We start from the raw sequence: 15,391 nt of genomic DNA, 5'->3' as shown, positions 1-15,391 counted from the left end.
TCATCTGTAAATGAGGGGGAGCCGTCGCTCCCCCTGTTCCGGCGCCCCTGCTGGCAGGTGCTCAGAGAAGGTGCTGGGCCTGCTGAGCCGTGATGCAGGGATTTATGCGCACCTCCTGCAGACGCCCTGAAATCTCTGCCGGTCCCTGTTTCTTTTTTGAACTTTCAACTTAACAGAAATATACAATTTGAGCCGCAAATGAACTAAACAAATCAATGTAGGATGCCTCTAACGCAGTGCAGTTCTTCGAACGCAAATGGCGCTTTCTTACCCACCGCTGTGGCAATGCAAGCACAAGGTAGCCCTGTGCCTTTTTTAGTTTTTTCATTCTTCTTCCGATTACGAGAACTTTGGTTGTCGGCACTCTGCACCACATTTTCCTTCTTATTTTTCTTCCACAAAACCTCACCAAATCCCGTCATTAAAGGTAGAAGAATTGCTGCTTTCCTGCTCCCAAGTCGAAGTTATCGGTCGTCGTTATCGATATGATTATTATGCTTGTCATAAAGATGTAAGCGACGGTTGTTTCTGAGGACGGTCAGCCATTTGCGATTGACTAATGAAATATGCATCTCTACCTGTTATGCATTCCGTTGTCGTTGACTGTCATGCCCATTGCAGTTCCGAGCCAGTGGCGGATCCAAGGGGGGGGGGGGGGGGGGCGATCGCTCCCCCCAAAACGTCAGTTTATACATTGGATTTCTCTCTCTCCCCTCCCCACTACATGCCTCGACAAAGAAACCGCCCCCCCCCCCCCCACCCACCCAAACCGAGTGTCTTGAACCGCCCCTGTTCGGAGCTCAATATCAGCAGCGCATTCAATTTTATGTTTGCTCGCTAAGGGAGCCGGTCAGAGATATATTGCTCGGTTGCTTCCCATCCATACCTTACGCCGATGCAGTGGAAGCACACTTCACAGGAGAACACCACAGACGGACGGACGGACGGACAGACACACACATTGTCACTCCATATACGTAGAATGCGTTCTGTATGAAAAGGAAACACAAATACAGCCTTTCAAACATGATATGCAATACGAAGCTGTCTTAAGGTGCCTATGAGAAACAGAGATTTTTGTGAAATGCCCAAAGAATTTGTGAAATGCCTAATAGCCAAGTATGATGGACGAGCCTAATTTGCCTGTGGGCTTTATAACTTCTAGTTAGGCACATCAACTTTACATTCCTATGCATCAGCCTCAGTCATAAATTGTTCGCTTTCGTATAATGCAAGAACCCCACGTGATCCAGAGAAAATAATGAAATAAAGTGAAGTACGGCAATGGCGCCTTGACACGTTCTTCCGAAACAGGCATGCTAAAAATAGGAGTGGCTGCATGAAATAATGACCTACAAGGTCATATTTGTAGGTAGAGAGTTGACTAGTTCAACTGGTTCGAATAAATGAAGAGTTAGTCGCTGTAACCCAGCAAACGATTGACCAAAGTTCGTGCAAAGCGAGTCACCTGATGCCCCAATTTTGCACGCTTGGCAACGCTGCTAGTTTATTGGCATATATTTAATCGTTGTGGCTTTATTTACTTCGTAGACCGTATAGAATTCGTATGGAACAGCTACCCAGAATGCACTTGCGACTTGTTACTGAGCCTCGCTAGTGTGCTAGGAGTATGATCGTAATGTATTGCCAATGTAGCGCCAACGTTCTGTTCTCCAATCAAAAAGAAACGCGTATTCTCGCACACTACCACGGACGTGAAAAACAAGTGACACCGTTGAAAAACTTCCCGCAGATTCCTTTAGGATGCATGAATAAACCCCTCATTTGCTTGCATTTCGTCTTTCCTTTAGAGTAGATACGACGCTCGCTTTCCGCATGCCACAAAACACCTCTCGTGAAGATGCTGCATTAATTCATCGAATGCGACTCGATGTGGCTTTCACAGCTCAATGGCGTTACCGTTTGAGACAACTTGACTCTCCCAGATGCTGTCACTGAGGCGCTCTAGAGGATCTGGAGCACATTCTTCTTCATTGCCCACGCTACCAACCTTCCCGAGCCGCACTCTCCGGATCTCTTAGTCAGCTGGACCCTCGCCCCTTCTCCCTATCAAAATTGCTTGGTCCCTGGCCGAATCCAGCCCACCAACGCTCTGCGCTCAAAGCTCTTTTGACTTTTCTGGACACAATCGGACTTCGATCTTTGTTGTGAAGGGGCTCATTACTTCATTCCCCACATCACCCTCAGCAATGGGGTACAGTATCGCCTCTGGCGATGAAACTCCCCATTCATTATTTTAAAATAAAGTTGTTGTTGTTAGACGATTTTACATAGATGCGCGCGCCACCAAGCGCGCGGCGCAAAGCAGCATGGGAACTTTGAGGGACACAGCTCCGTCGTCTGCTTCGGTTATGGTTAACCCCCGTGACCCTGGCTGACGACGCTGCTGTGCATACCGGGAATGTTGTTGTTCTTCCTCTATCTCTACCTCCGCCTCGTAGTCAGTAGTCTCGAAGGCGCTGTAAGTTCCCATGAGCCCTTGCTTGATGATAATACACCTTGCGTGCCACAGATGCCTAACGAAATGCCGTGCGTTGATGTTTACCAGGCTTGCAATCGCATCAGCTTGGATTTACCTTTATCGTACTTCTCTATAGTCTCTAAAAAAACACTGCAGTATAACATATAGGCTTGAAACGAAGCTTTAATGACGGCATTAAATATGACAAGTCGACAGAAGTTTTCTGGAAATAAATAACGAACCAAAAGGCGCTCTGTGTGATGAACTCCTGCGAGCAAGTCCGGCATGGAAGGTCCTGGGAACCTTCCTGGTGCCTCGATGAGCATGGCTCAGCCATGCACGCGGTTTTCTCTCGAAGCACAGTACGCAAGCCTAATGTATGTCCTCTTTCAACGTGCTACCAAACTCGGAAGTGAAATTATAAAAGATTGAGCTCCGGAATAATGGTGGTTGCAGAATGAAAGTGGGAGGAAAGCTTCCGAAGCTCTGCGATAGATGGTGTATGATGACTGATGGCATTATGAGTGATGTTTTGCGAAAGCGTGATGATGTGTGGTCTTGTCCATAGCTCTTGATCTAGTCGGTCTCGTTGCAGGTCTGATACAAACTGAAGCAGTCCTCTCCGCTACGACCACTGCGTGTGGCGTTGTATGTCTGGTTGAAGGCAGACGCCTTCTGGGCTTGCAATGCATAACTGGCAGCGTATCTGCAAGAAGAAATGCATTATAAAATTGCGGTCCTTTTTGGCTGGAGTTCGTTAGCGTTCACTTGTCGTCCAAATGACAAGAATTATAGTGCTTCTAGTGTACAAATATACATGAGTAAATCTTCCATGTGACCACTGATCCCCCAAAGGCGTTGACAGGGTGTGTACATGAGTTACGATTTGCCGTCCCGAGTACGCCTTGTACCCGGCATACATACGACTGAAATAGTTAAGTGTCGTCACAACATTCTGGGGTGCGGAAAGTCCGCACAGAATGCCCGATTTCAGAGAATGATGCGCGTGTTCTAAACAAATCCCCGACAGGAATGCACTGTAGGAGGTCCGAAAGTGGAGAATAGCGATCTGGGGAAGGTATACGAAAATGGTAAGCCCCTGGCCGCGGGCTGCCGATATTCCGAACGCGACACTGTTCCCCATCCTCGTCATCTATTGGGCCCTCCGAGTCGAAGTCGAAGGGAAAAGAAAGCACATATACGAACATACCGGCGTACGTAAAAGATACTGTTCTCGTAAAGGGCAGACATTCAAACGCTTACCCTCCGAACTGTGCCACAAGGTATCCAATCTCATGTCCGTCTTTCGCAGCTTCCTTGCTAGCCTCACACAGGTACCGCTGCATGCAGTTGTCATCCTTGGTCATCACTGACTTCACAAATCCTTTCAGCATGGAAGCACCGGCAATGGCAACGTCGTCCAGAGCTCCACGGAACCCTCTAGCCATCGAAGAAGACCGCGCCCTCTGACCGAAGCTAGTCTTCAGCATGTCTAGGACGGTGACCAGAAGGTTTAGGATTTGACGGGACGTTGCAGCACTCTCTTCATCGCTGCCAAAGACCAGCTTCACGAGTGTCTTGACGACGTTTTTGGTGTTCATGAACTGTGTGAGCTCCTTCTTGGGATCTGGCTCGTACTTGAACTTGCGCTCATCCAGACGTGGAGCACGACGACTGGTATCGGAGGAAGCTTGTGCCTTTGCGCCATCGCCAGGCAAAGTGCTGGCAAGAGCGCCACAGAAGCATACGGCCAAGAAGGCTAGGACTACTGCTTGCCGCATGCTGGTTATGAGGAGTAGTACGGTTGGAGAATCTGTAATGAAAGAGTGGTGACAGTATTGCTTAGCCAGTGCGCACTCTAAGGAAAGACAAAGTAAATTGGGGAGAAATTAGAGCTCCTAATCCCGAAAATTGCAATTTTTGTTCCCTGGCCCGAAATTTACTACTCAGCACTGCAAATAGTACCTAAACTTCGCATAAACCTCGGAGCATTTAGTCTCCATAGGACTATAATGGTTGTGGCAATGCATGTGCGAGGTTATTGCCGAAAATGTGTGCGCTGGGTAATTTCGCCTTCGCCCTCTGAATGACAGTCTTCTTGAAAATTAAGTCATTCGCATATGCATGAGAAAATAAATTCGTTTACTAAGAATGCACGTTGCATTAAAATTGAGTATGAGTAGTTCATCATTTATAGTATATGAGACAGACTCATTCTCAGTAGCTTTGGCAGCGCTTCCCGCATGAGCAGCGAGCACGTGCTCAGTGTACAGCAAAGTCTATTGAGATTGAGTCTGAGATTCGTACTCAACCTTTATGCTAACGGCCCCAGACGTGACGTTGAATAACTGTCCTTATGCCATAACCAGACTACTCTTGTTCGCCATATCGAGAGTGAACCACACGCTTTCTTTTGATCTTATACAGCTTCGATAGTCAGATCACGCAGTGGTTTTAGATTCATTGTTCCATTGTGCTCCAACAAATATAAATAGGAGTACACTTTATGGCGAAGCTGCCGACTCCCTTTGAGAGCGTTATCGTGAATAGCAAGACGGACCACCAACCAGGGGATCCTGTTCCACTTTGTCATTGAAGGCTGACTGTCAAGCAGTTGTACTCCCTTTTGTGACTCACCCACGCGGGTCGATCACAAGGATCTGGAGCATCCCTCTTATTCCGCATCAGTCGCTCGCTCTTCAACTCACTGGAGCAGTAAGCTTTCCTATAGCCGCATCCTGTATATTGTATGCAGAATTATCCGTGCGTACCACACGTAGTACTGTTAGCAACCTGTGTTACTTTGACTGAACGCTCGCTGAATTTCGCTACAATAAAGAAACGGAGCTTACAGAAAATTAATAGCGCAGTCTCTTACTCTTAGGCTGGACTGTTCCGCTAGCTTTCCACTTCTTTCTCCGTTTTTGTAGGCCACGTACTGAAAACCGTAGCCACGTGCAAGAAAGTCATGGGGTTCCAGTGACTGCGTGCATCCGCTCTTGGCTTCGAACCGTTTTTATCAGCTTTCTGCTGAATCTACTCGCACCCTGTTGGTCTTTGAGGCTGTACCACCATAGACCAGTACTCCGAGCCCTTTCTTTGACGCACAATCGCAGCACCAGTAGGTGGTAGTGTTACCATCAGTGTGTTCGCCTGCCTATAATATGGCAGCATGCTGTTCCAGAACCATCAACAGCATAAGAACGTGGCCAAGACGTCTCTCCACTGGGCTTTTCTGCAAAACCATTTAAGGGGCTGTACGTTTTCGGCCATACATCATTTTTTTATTTTACAATCTCAATTATGTTTTAAACTGTGCACTTCCTTGCGCCATATAATTGCAGGATATTGAAGCTGGAGGCTTCTCAATTATTCCCTATAAGGAAGATGACAGTAGGCATCATGCCTGAAGGCAAACACCTGCTGCTATGCTCTGTTCACGCATATTCATCAACTTCCGCGAGTTGTCATCTTTCGCACTATGTAAGACTAAGGCTTTTTATCCTCGGGTGAGGGAAGTTGGCGCTCTTCGTCGTCCCTCCCCAGATCTCTGCGCCGTCGGGGTCACGGTCGACGGCCGTCCTCTAAGAGGACGTCGGTGGGAGGATTTGGGTCATGACGCGACCTGCTTCTTTTACGGCGACGTTCGATACGTGTACTGCTTGAACCCCACCTTCCTTGGAATGTGCAGTTTCTTCGGATGCTGACTCGATGAAATAAGAAGGATGATCCGAATTGCTGTCTTCTTTGCTTAATATAATCAGAATGCTTACGGCCACCTCAACGGTCTAATCATTGATTGGCGTAGATAGCGATTATGCTTTTTTTTTTTTAGAGAGAGCTCTCACATGTTTGTTGCTTCCCATGCAGCACAACATGTTGGCCCAATATTGGACCGGTATTGCCAATATTCGTCCAATATTGGGCGAACATGGGCTGCTTGGGTTGTAGCTGTGCACTGTGACAAGCACTTTCATCGAAATAAGACCTTTAGAGGCATTAGAGAAAAAAATCCAGAACGTTGTGTACTAAAGCCACGCAGAAATCTTATTTGGAAGCGAATGTGGCGCCCTACAAAGCTCTCTGTACTTTCACCATAACATAAGTGTCTGAGAGAAAGAAGACAGAAGTCTTTCAAAAAAAAATTTTTCGGAAAACATCCCTACTCAATAAATATTGCTTCCTGCCATTGGTATGGGCTGTCTTTTTCTCTTTTTTTTTCGTTCTATTTCATACATTTTTTTCCTCAAGTTAGCAAAGAATTCGCCTTTTTTCGTGTGCTTCGCAGTAAGCATTGCTCTCGCTCTATTAACACGCTCCTGAACGCGGAGGTGCTGATGATGTCCAATGGAGGGCAACCACCGCGACCGTGTAATCGCTGTGGAGTTCAAGGCGAGCGCGAGCAGAAGCGCTTCCGGATGGTGTCTCCCCTGGAGCGGCCCCTCCGTCTGCCGCGATACAGGTTTCTTGCGCGTCTGGGTTTCAGGGTCAGTGGGCGCACCACACTCGGTCACGTGCCTTCGAGGAATCCCGTTATCCGGTTGCAATGCAAACATAACCGCAGTTTCTTTGTCTTCACGCTGGTGCTGTGCAGCACTGGAGCAACGCTTGCTTGCGATGATTTTTATCGGGCGGAGACGCCGCGACTCGGATTGTTATGCGTATTTAAATGCAAATTTTCGCAAGATATCAACCCTCAGTTTGTTAACAGATTGATTAATTTCTGGAAGAAAAACACTTAGTCGGTTTTTCTTCGAAGGAGATATCTTGATTCATCGGTTTCTGTATACGGATTTGGCTTAACCAGCTAACCATAACGCGTAACGAAGCACTTGAAGAGAAGTGCGTCGAACTTTCGTTTTGTCGTAGCTGCACAACCAGGTAAATCCTATTTCATTCGTTTGCAGTACATGCCGACAAAACGTTTCATCGCGTTTCATTAAAAGTTTCATTGCGCATTGCGATGTGCAATGCACATTGCAAAGGTACAGGAGCTCACGATTCTGTGATTCCATGACAAACTATCCGTCCCAACTTTTCGCTGACGTCGTACAGAAAGGATAGTTAGAAGAAGAACGTTACGGGGCTTCATAGCGAGGGCTTGCACTTCATTATAAAAGCTTCCCGCGAAACCGTGAAGGTAATCTCCAACTCCTGAATCGTACTGAAGCTCGCGTCTCGTCCTTGTGACCCATTATTTGACTTTACAGCTTGCATCAACTTCCCCCTTTGTTACGACACTGCTGGATCGCAGAAATTAACTTCGCTATATAGCACTATTCCCCATATCACCACCGACGAAACTCCCCATTAATCATCTCAAAATAACGTTGTTGTTGTTGTTGTTCATAACCCTGTCTTTACATTTATTAGCAGCATGAGTTCACTATAGCTCGTTTGCGTGCAGCTTAAACTCAGTATCGCCACTTTGCTGTAGAATTAAAATTTTAGAAAGCGTTATCCTTGCATTAGCCTTCTTCTTTGCCCAAACTAAAGCATTCGAGTTCTACCACCAGCTCACCTGTATTTACGCTATTTTATCAGAAGCCTCGCTCACAACGATACTACACTAATTTCTACTACTACCACCACTACACTTCTTTTATATGAACGTAACTGAAACACATCTTTTTGTGTTCAGCATTATCCAAATTCGCAACATCCGCAACAGCTTGTGCCACAGTGCCTAAGATAAACACGCCAGAACGCGGGGAAAAATATAAGATGCGGATATGATTCCCCGGTATAATAGATGTGTGCACCGTACACATCTTAGGCTTTATCGGAGAATGAAGATACGAACTGGTAGCCACGAAAACTGAATGTAAACCATATCACCCCCAGTATAACTTCAAAAGGAATAGGCGAATATATTATTTCAATTATCGGGCAGTTCACATCGACCCGCCTATCAGCATGGCATCGAAATGTCCCAAAAGGTAAGTAAGTCGGGCTCACCTTGTGTAAGAAAGTAAGTTGAACTGTCAGGGGCTTGCTAGTAGAGGGTCCCAACTGGAAATTCGGCTGCCCTCGACCGTGAACCGCTCTTATAGAGGCGAACGTCCGTTCTCTCCCAAGTGTCTCCTCCTCCTTCTCTTTTCTTGCCGTTCCAGACCCGGAAACCTACTGGCGGGGTCACGCTATAGCTATACCTGCAGTTCCCTTATTATTTGCTCCATCTTGGTGCGTCATGCTGGACTGGAATGATGCTGTTGCGAAGCTGTTACCCGCAGACACCCAATGTCCCATTGTGCCCGCTGTCTTCGAAATGGACGAACGGTAGACGCGGTTACTAAGTGCGGTAGCTTGCAGTCGGTGGTCATGGGAAAGTCGCAGCCTCTATATTATAACGTGCAATGTCATGTGCTCGTAAGCCGGTGTGGACCTCTTACGGAGAACGCTGATGTGGGAATAATACTCAGTACGCTCTTTGAGAATATAATCTGCCGCTATTATTGCGTATTAATGGAGTTGCCTTCGAGAGACGTGAGGTACAAGGCGGCATTGTTGTGGAATGGCCGATCTGACGAAAAAAAAAAAAAAGTGTTGAAGAGAATGCCACGAAACGGGGCTGCAAGGTATAGAGGATAATATGACGGAAACCTCGTTCATTTTAACTTTATGGTCGATGGCCAGCACTTGTACATGCCGGGCATTTCTACAATCTCAGACAGAAAGAGAATATGATCCTGTTAACGAGCCTGTATTTTGTCTTCTAAGCGCGCCTGGAGTAGCCAGTCCCGAGTGGCTCAGAGACTAACATCTTCATTTTTTTTTCTTTTACAACTCAATCAGTCAATCAATCAATCAGTTAGTATAGTGTGTCCAAGCCGCTTTAGGGCTCGAGCATGCAGAAGCGTGCGGCTCGTTGGTGGTAGCCAAGGTCGTGCTGAAGACTGCGAGGTGGTGGGTTCGAATCCTACCACCGGCTGTGTTGTCAGAGGTTTTCCCTGGGTTCTCCGTCAGATTTTCCAGAGGAATGCCGGCACTGTTACCCATGAAGTCGGCCCCGGACGCATACTAACTCCATCTTCCCCACTCCTTCGTGCTGTCCTCTCTCCATCTGTCCACGTCTCTACGACGCTCATAGCCGCAGGTGCTTCGCGGCGCTAGCACGGAATAAAAAGAATAATTGCGCAGAAACATTGGACAAAGGCAACATTTATTTCCTTGAGTTGCAGAAAGATTGTTTGGGTTCTCGGCAATCGCAGCGATGACACCTTATTCCTTTGATTTCTTGATTGGTGATCTTGATTTCTTGATTGGTGACCTTGATTGGTGATCTTGATTTCTTGATTGGTGATCTTGATTTCTTGATTGGTGATCTTGATTTCTTGATTGAAAAATTGCGCAGAAACATTTGATGGAGGCAACATTTATTTCCTCGACTGTGAAGTAATATCCCAGACTTGCCAGCTCCATTTCGCTTCTGTCGATTTTATTTCCTCGAGTTGCAGAAAGAATGTTTGGGTGCTGGACAAGCGCAGTGATGATATTTATTTGATTTCTTGATTAATTATCTTGATTTTTTGAGTTGATTTCTGTGGGGTCCCGAAGCATTTTGCTGTACATTATAAAATGTAACCGTAGAATACTATATTTTGAACATTTTTTTCAATATGTGCTCACACGTCGCTATGGCGAGCATTTCTGATTGGAGGAGGTCAACTAGCAATTGCTATGCATTATACGTGGTAGTGCGCGTGAGGGCGACTGAAATTAGGTCGTTCACTTCTCCTGACTTTCACCCACGTGACCCACACATGAGGGCAGACATGACTACGCCCTCGCAACGTCGCACTGCTGCTGGGTAAATATTTTCCTTCGATAGAAAGTACCTTTGAGTGAGATATTTATAGAAAGTAAGGATCGCTACACGACGGGACAGTTGGCACATAAGGAAATAGGTTTAACTTCAAAAGGGAGACTCGAGGAGGGTAACTAAATCGTATAAGTGTCCGTTTTCAAGCGTGTTATCATGTATCTCTTGGTTTCTATTGGTTGTTGGTTTCGCGCGTATTCCAGATACAACCGATCCGCTAGGAGTACGCATTACATTGAGAGGAAATTGGATAGAGTGAATGGGTTATGGTTATCGAAGGGGCGACGAAAGACGTGCTCCCAATCATCATCAAAATAAAATTGTTTTCGTTCTTTGTTGTCGAGAAGTTGGAAAACAGAAAGAAGCTACCGCAAACATTAAGCACACATTTTTTGTTGAAGAAATAATTCACTTTTTTTTAACGTTTTGAGTTGATGACCTTATATTAAATATGCCGTGTGTTTGCGATATGTTGTTTTAGAAACAATCTGCTCCCATTACAATGTACATAATAGCAAACGAGTAAACAATCAAAGATGCTTGTTTTCAAATATACGTACCTCTAAAAGCTACGTGCTTAAAGCTCACCACCACGCAACATTCCTACGCAGTAGTACTTGCAGTACGCAGTACTTTCGTATTGTCTTTTTCGTTGACTCAGTGTTTCGATTACATTGATAGTATACGCCCACCATCCACCTGTGTGCATGCACTCCAGCGAGTGTGTTGTCGTAATCGCGTGATTCGATTTTCCCAATACCCATTTGCGCTCACAGATGGAACTTTCTCTTGGACGCCATGGGAATATCCAATCTCCAAAGAGCCAGGAAGCATTTTGTCGTTCCCCACTGGCCAAACTCACGCATATTACGGGGAGAAACGCAAGTAGAAGAAATAAGAAACTTATCGATTACACGTTCTTTTTGCATTCAATTGTCGCTTTTCCGTCGCTCTCCATTACACCGTCACTATTACTTACCAACACTATAGAGTGAGTGATTGATTGATTGAGTGTAAAGAAGAAAAAGGAGAGAGCATAACGACCCCTCCCCGAACTGCATACAACTGCATCCTATACGACTGTACGGAGACGCGACAACGCAATAAACACAGAACAGGGCACAAGGAACTGGATAACATGCACATTACACTGTCTCCACAGCATCACCGTTCAGTCTATTCTGCTCGCCCGGACGCTTGCTCTGATTACGTCACCAGGATGGCCGCTCCGAACACGAGCAAAAAAAGAGTCAAGCCCAGTCGGGTTCCGGCTTCTTGCGTGCCGTTCAAGTTGTATTTTGTTGCCTCGGTTTCTGTTTATCTGGGTCATGGGATGCAAAGGCGTCGACTGACCTGGCAGGGACACAGTGACGTCCGATTTGACGTCCGATCTGGTTAGTCTATTCAATTATCGCCAGGGAACGAGCGTGTCTTCTTTCTTGAGAAGGACACGCTCTCGCCAACGCTCTTGGCCGTCATCGCGTGTCATGGAAAGGAAAACGAACAGCGTTGGATCTCGATCACGATCCAAAGCTGTTGGCGACGGTGTGGGAGGAACGTGTGGCGGACCGCTGTGAGGACAGTGATAACTTTAGAATCATGAAGGTCTCGGCAAACACCCAGCTGTGTTGCCGAAATGAAAAAGGCACAGACAGCCGAGGAGCGCAATGTACTCAAATTTCAGGTGCTAATGGTTGAGCGAACTACCAGTGCAGTGCATCAGTTGAGAGGACTGCATGGGAGTAAACGGGGGCCCCGAGAAGCAGGATTACTGAAAGTGGAAGTGCATATACGGGGTGGAAGGGTAGATAAAGCTTTGTCGTCGTCGTCGTCGTCGTCGTCGTCGTCGTCGTCGTTGTTGTTGTTGTTGTTGTTAGATCTGCGAAGTGCCACACTCTAAGGGCAAAAAAAAAAGAGCACATTGGGGAGTGTAATTAGAGCTTCTAGTCCCCTAGATTACAATTACTCCACATTTTAGTCCCCTGACCCTGAAATTAACTCCCCCAGCACTCAAAGAGTTCCCTAAACTTCGCACAGAGTGGTTCATGCATTTGGTCTCGGTATACATTTCGCCCCGAAAGGGACTATAATAGTTGCCCTAACGCGTCTAGCCCCCAAAGGGACAAGAATTACTCCCCTTCTTCTCAGAGTGCACTCCTCATTCACTTGACCATCGGTACATTGTGCTGCCTTGGCCTGTGAATACACCGAATGAGATTGTCACTTCCCTAAAGTGTGCTGCCAACACACAGCGGACACGAAACGAACCAGCCGAAACAGGAAAATAAAATTTAAAATTTGAACCCGGTAAGCCACGCGAAGAATGTCCCAGTGGCACAGCCACAGGGGTTTCTGGTAGCTCAGAAGTCCCACCACCGCCACGACCACCACCACCACCACACAACTTGTACTTTATACATTTTGGAAAGAAGAAATCCTCATCCCCATATAAAGTTCACCCTACAACCTCTTTCAAAACATATATCTGACTACGTTACTGCAAGGAGCTGTTGAGTTGATAAGAAAAGAAAGAAAAAAAAAAGGGAGAAATAGGCACTCATTACGAGAGCCGGCTACTCCAGAATACTTAAGAAAACAAAAATGGCTAACTGCAATAAGAACAATGGGCTGTTATCCTGCTTCCGTTCCTATCATTTAGCTGCTGTAACTATACAGAATCACGTACCAGGTAATCACACAACGGAAGGGATTATGCAGCCAAGTTGAGTTATTTGGGCAGGGATCGCACCCTTTTGTTATCAGTCTTTGATATATTCGCTCTTAACTCTGCACTTCAGTAAAACCTCTGCGCTCCACACTCATATTATTTGAGTGCGTAAGTCTGAGATATATTTTGCCTGTTTTTTTTTTTATTATTATTATTATTCCGGGTTAGCGCCTCGAAGCAACTGTGCCTATGAGCGGCGTACAGATGCCTGCGGAGCAGTGGGGGTTAGTATGCGTCCTGGCCCGACTTCAGTGGGAAGTGTGCCGACATGCGTCTGGAAAGTCTTCGGAAAACCCAGGGTAAACCTCAGACTGCACAGCCGGTGGTAGGATTCGAACCTAGCACCTCCCAGTCTTTAGCGCACGACCTTGGCTACCACCAACGAGCTGGACCCACTCGGCCATGCCGCTGGTTATTTGGTCTGTGACCGCAAATGAGAACGCATATAGTGTATAGATACCGTTTCGCACGCTGGCGTACGTCCCTTAAATAGAGATGTCGTCTGAAATGTGAAGCGCGTCGCGTGAGCTTTGAAAAGACGCCACCGCCGCGCCCTCAAACGAGGAAGTTGCAATCCGTCCAGTGACCTATGGGAGCAGATCAACTAGAAGTATACACAAAAATGTAGCCTGACGTCTCCCGAGTTCTGAAATTCCAAGGCCAAATCCAGAGTTCGAGGTAACTCGTTACAAGTAACTCGTTACTGTAACTAAGTTCCTTTTTTTGGTAACTTGTAACTTAACTCGGTACTTTTGCGCCGTGGTAACTTTCAGAGGAACTCGTTCCTTCTTCAGGTAACTTTGCCAAAGTAACTTAAGTTAAGTTCCAAGTTACTTTTAACTCTCTTTTCACTCACGTCCACATATTTTCTTGCGTTCTCTCCGGTTCCTTCATGACATTTTTTGCCATTTGCATTTGCCATTGGCATTTTTTGCCATGAGACGTGATATTCAATCAATGACAGTATTTTATTCAGGAAGTAAGAACCGCTGTCATGGAAATGAAGCTGAACCATAGTGCACCCACAGGGAGTATAACATGCAAAGCGTTGGAATAGACCTCTACGAGCGAAACGTCATCATGACATTGGTAGACAGACTGAAACCGAAAGAAATCGGAAGGAGAGAGCTGGGTTCCACGAACGGGCACTTGTTCTCTGCCTCCCATTGAACGAAAAGCAGGACCAAGGGTCCCCTCAAGACCATGGCTTTCGGGTGCGACCTTGTTCACCTTTAGCTTCGAGCGTAGTTCAATTCTATCAAATTTGTGGCGCTGTCGAACACTTTGACATCGTTTGTTTACAAACAGGGAGAGGTCTATTGTTGGACATAAACGAAAACGATCTAAGCGTGTTGCACTCCTCCGCAGGCAACTCAAGGTCTAACTCAACTGCTCATGCGCGCTGCACCTCCGTAATGCTATTTTGTGTCCGAAGTAACTTGGAAGTAACTCGTTCTTTTCTTTAAGTAACTCAGTAACTGCGAGTTACATTTCAGGCTGAAGAACTTCGTTATTAACTTAGTTACATTTGTCACAAGGTAACTTAACTTGTAACGAGTTCTTTATGACGGGTAACTTCTCAATCTATGGTCTGTGCTCGTGAGAAAAATCCTCGAAACAGAATTCACCTGCATTGGGAACGGTCCGAAGTCGTATAGGTTGATTTTGAGATTGCAGTTGTATTTCACTGTAAGGTACGGTATTGTACGGTACACATGAAGAATTCATTTGTATCAGTCAAGGAGTTGATTGCGTTTTTGCGTGTCATATTATCTGCTGGCAGGCGCAGCAGATGTTTCAACAGCAGATTATTCGTTACTACTCACCCTTACATAAATTGTTATATTTTGACAACATATACAGTTCAATTTGTCGTTTAGGTATTGATTGTGCTTAGTATTATCATTACATCTTCTTATCTAGTGTTCTGATAACTATCTTTATAATATGTAGCTCTAAGCTCTGTCATAATCCCTGTCTGGCAACTTGTCATTGTCAAGCAACTTATTATTCTTCGGTCTTCTTATCTAATGTGTAGTGTTTGGCTAACTGTTTTCGTATCACGTAGTACTGTTATTATCTCTGACTAGGAACTCACCACGCCGTCATGTAATGCCCCTTTGGGGCTTTTGACGTACTCTAAATAAATAAATAATAAAAAAAGTAACCTACCTTTAGATACCATGTGCAAAACTTCATCCGACAGAGCGTCGTAATTTTTTAGATGTACGAGAAAGACGAACACATTCTGTTTCAGTTCAACACCTTCATGGACGTCACGAAGGGGTGGGACCAGGGGACGAAAGGTGATTTAGGACTGCTTTGAGATATGGAAAACAGTCATCGGCAACCTTGGCCA

At 45.9% G+C, this 15,391-nt stretch overlaps 1 protein-coding gene across 1 annotated transcript; it reads right to left on the bottom strand.

Moving 5' to 3' along the window:
• Window positions 1-2,768: 2,768 nt before the first annotated feature.
• Window positions 2,769-4,263, bottom strand: LOC135400612 (uncharacterized). The gene is made up of 2 exons (XM_064632444.1): window positions 3,746-4,263; window positions 2,769-3,188 (listed from the first exon to the last, which is right to left on the bottom strand). The coding sequence occupies exons 1-2, from the start codon at window positions 4,261-4,263 to the stop codon at window positions 3,059-3,061; spliced, it is 648 nt and encodes a 215-aa protein (XP_064488514.1). The 3' UTR covers window positions 2,769-3,058.
• Between the last annotated feature and the right edge of the window lie 11,128 nt (window positions 4,264-15,391).

This window comes from Ornithodoros turicata, chromosome 7 (assembly GCF_037126465.1).
Source record: "Ornithodoros turicata isolate Travis chromosome 7, ASM3712646v1, whole genome shotgun sequence".
Classification (NCBI taxonomy): domain Eukaryota; kingdom Metazoa; phylum Arthropoda; class Arachnida; order Ixodida; family Argasidae; genus Ornithodoros; species Ornithodoros turicata.
The sequence above is the reverse complement of the archived record's forward strand: the minus strand, read 5'-3'. Positions and strand labels throughout refer to the sequence as shown.

Bases quoted from the DNA above. Each gene is read 5' to 3' on its own strand.
- LOC135400612 (XM_064632444.1), bottom strand. From the start codon at position 4,263: ATGCGGCAAGCAGTAGTCCTAGCCTTCTTGGCCGTATGCTTCTGTGGC. The intron at 3,189-3,745 runs GTAAGCGTTTGA...TTCTTCTTGCAG, and splicing joins CTTGTGGCACAGTTCGGAGG to ATACGCTGCCAGTTATGCAT.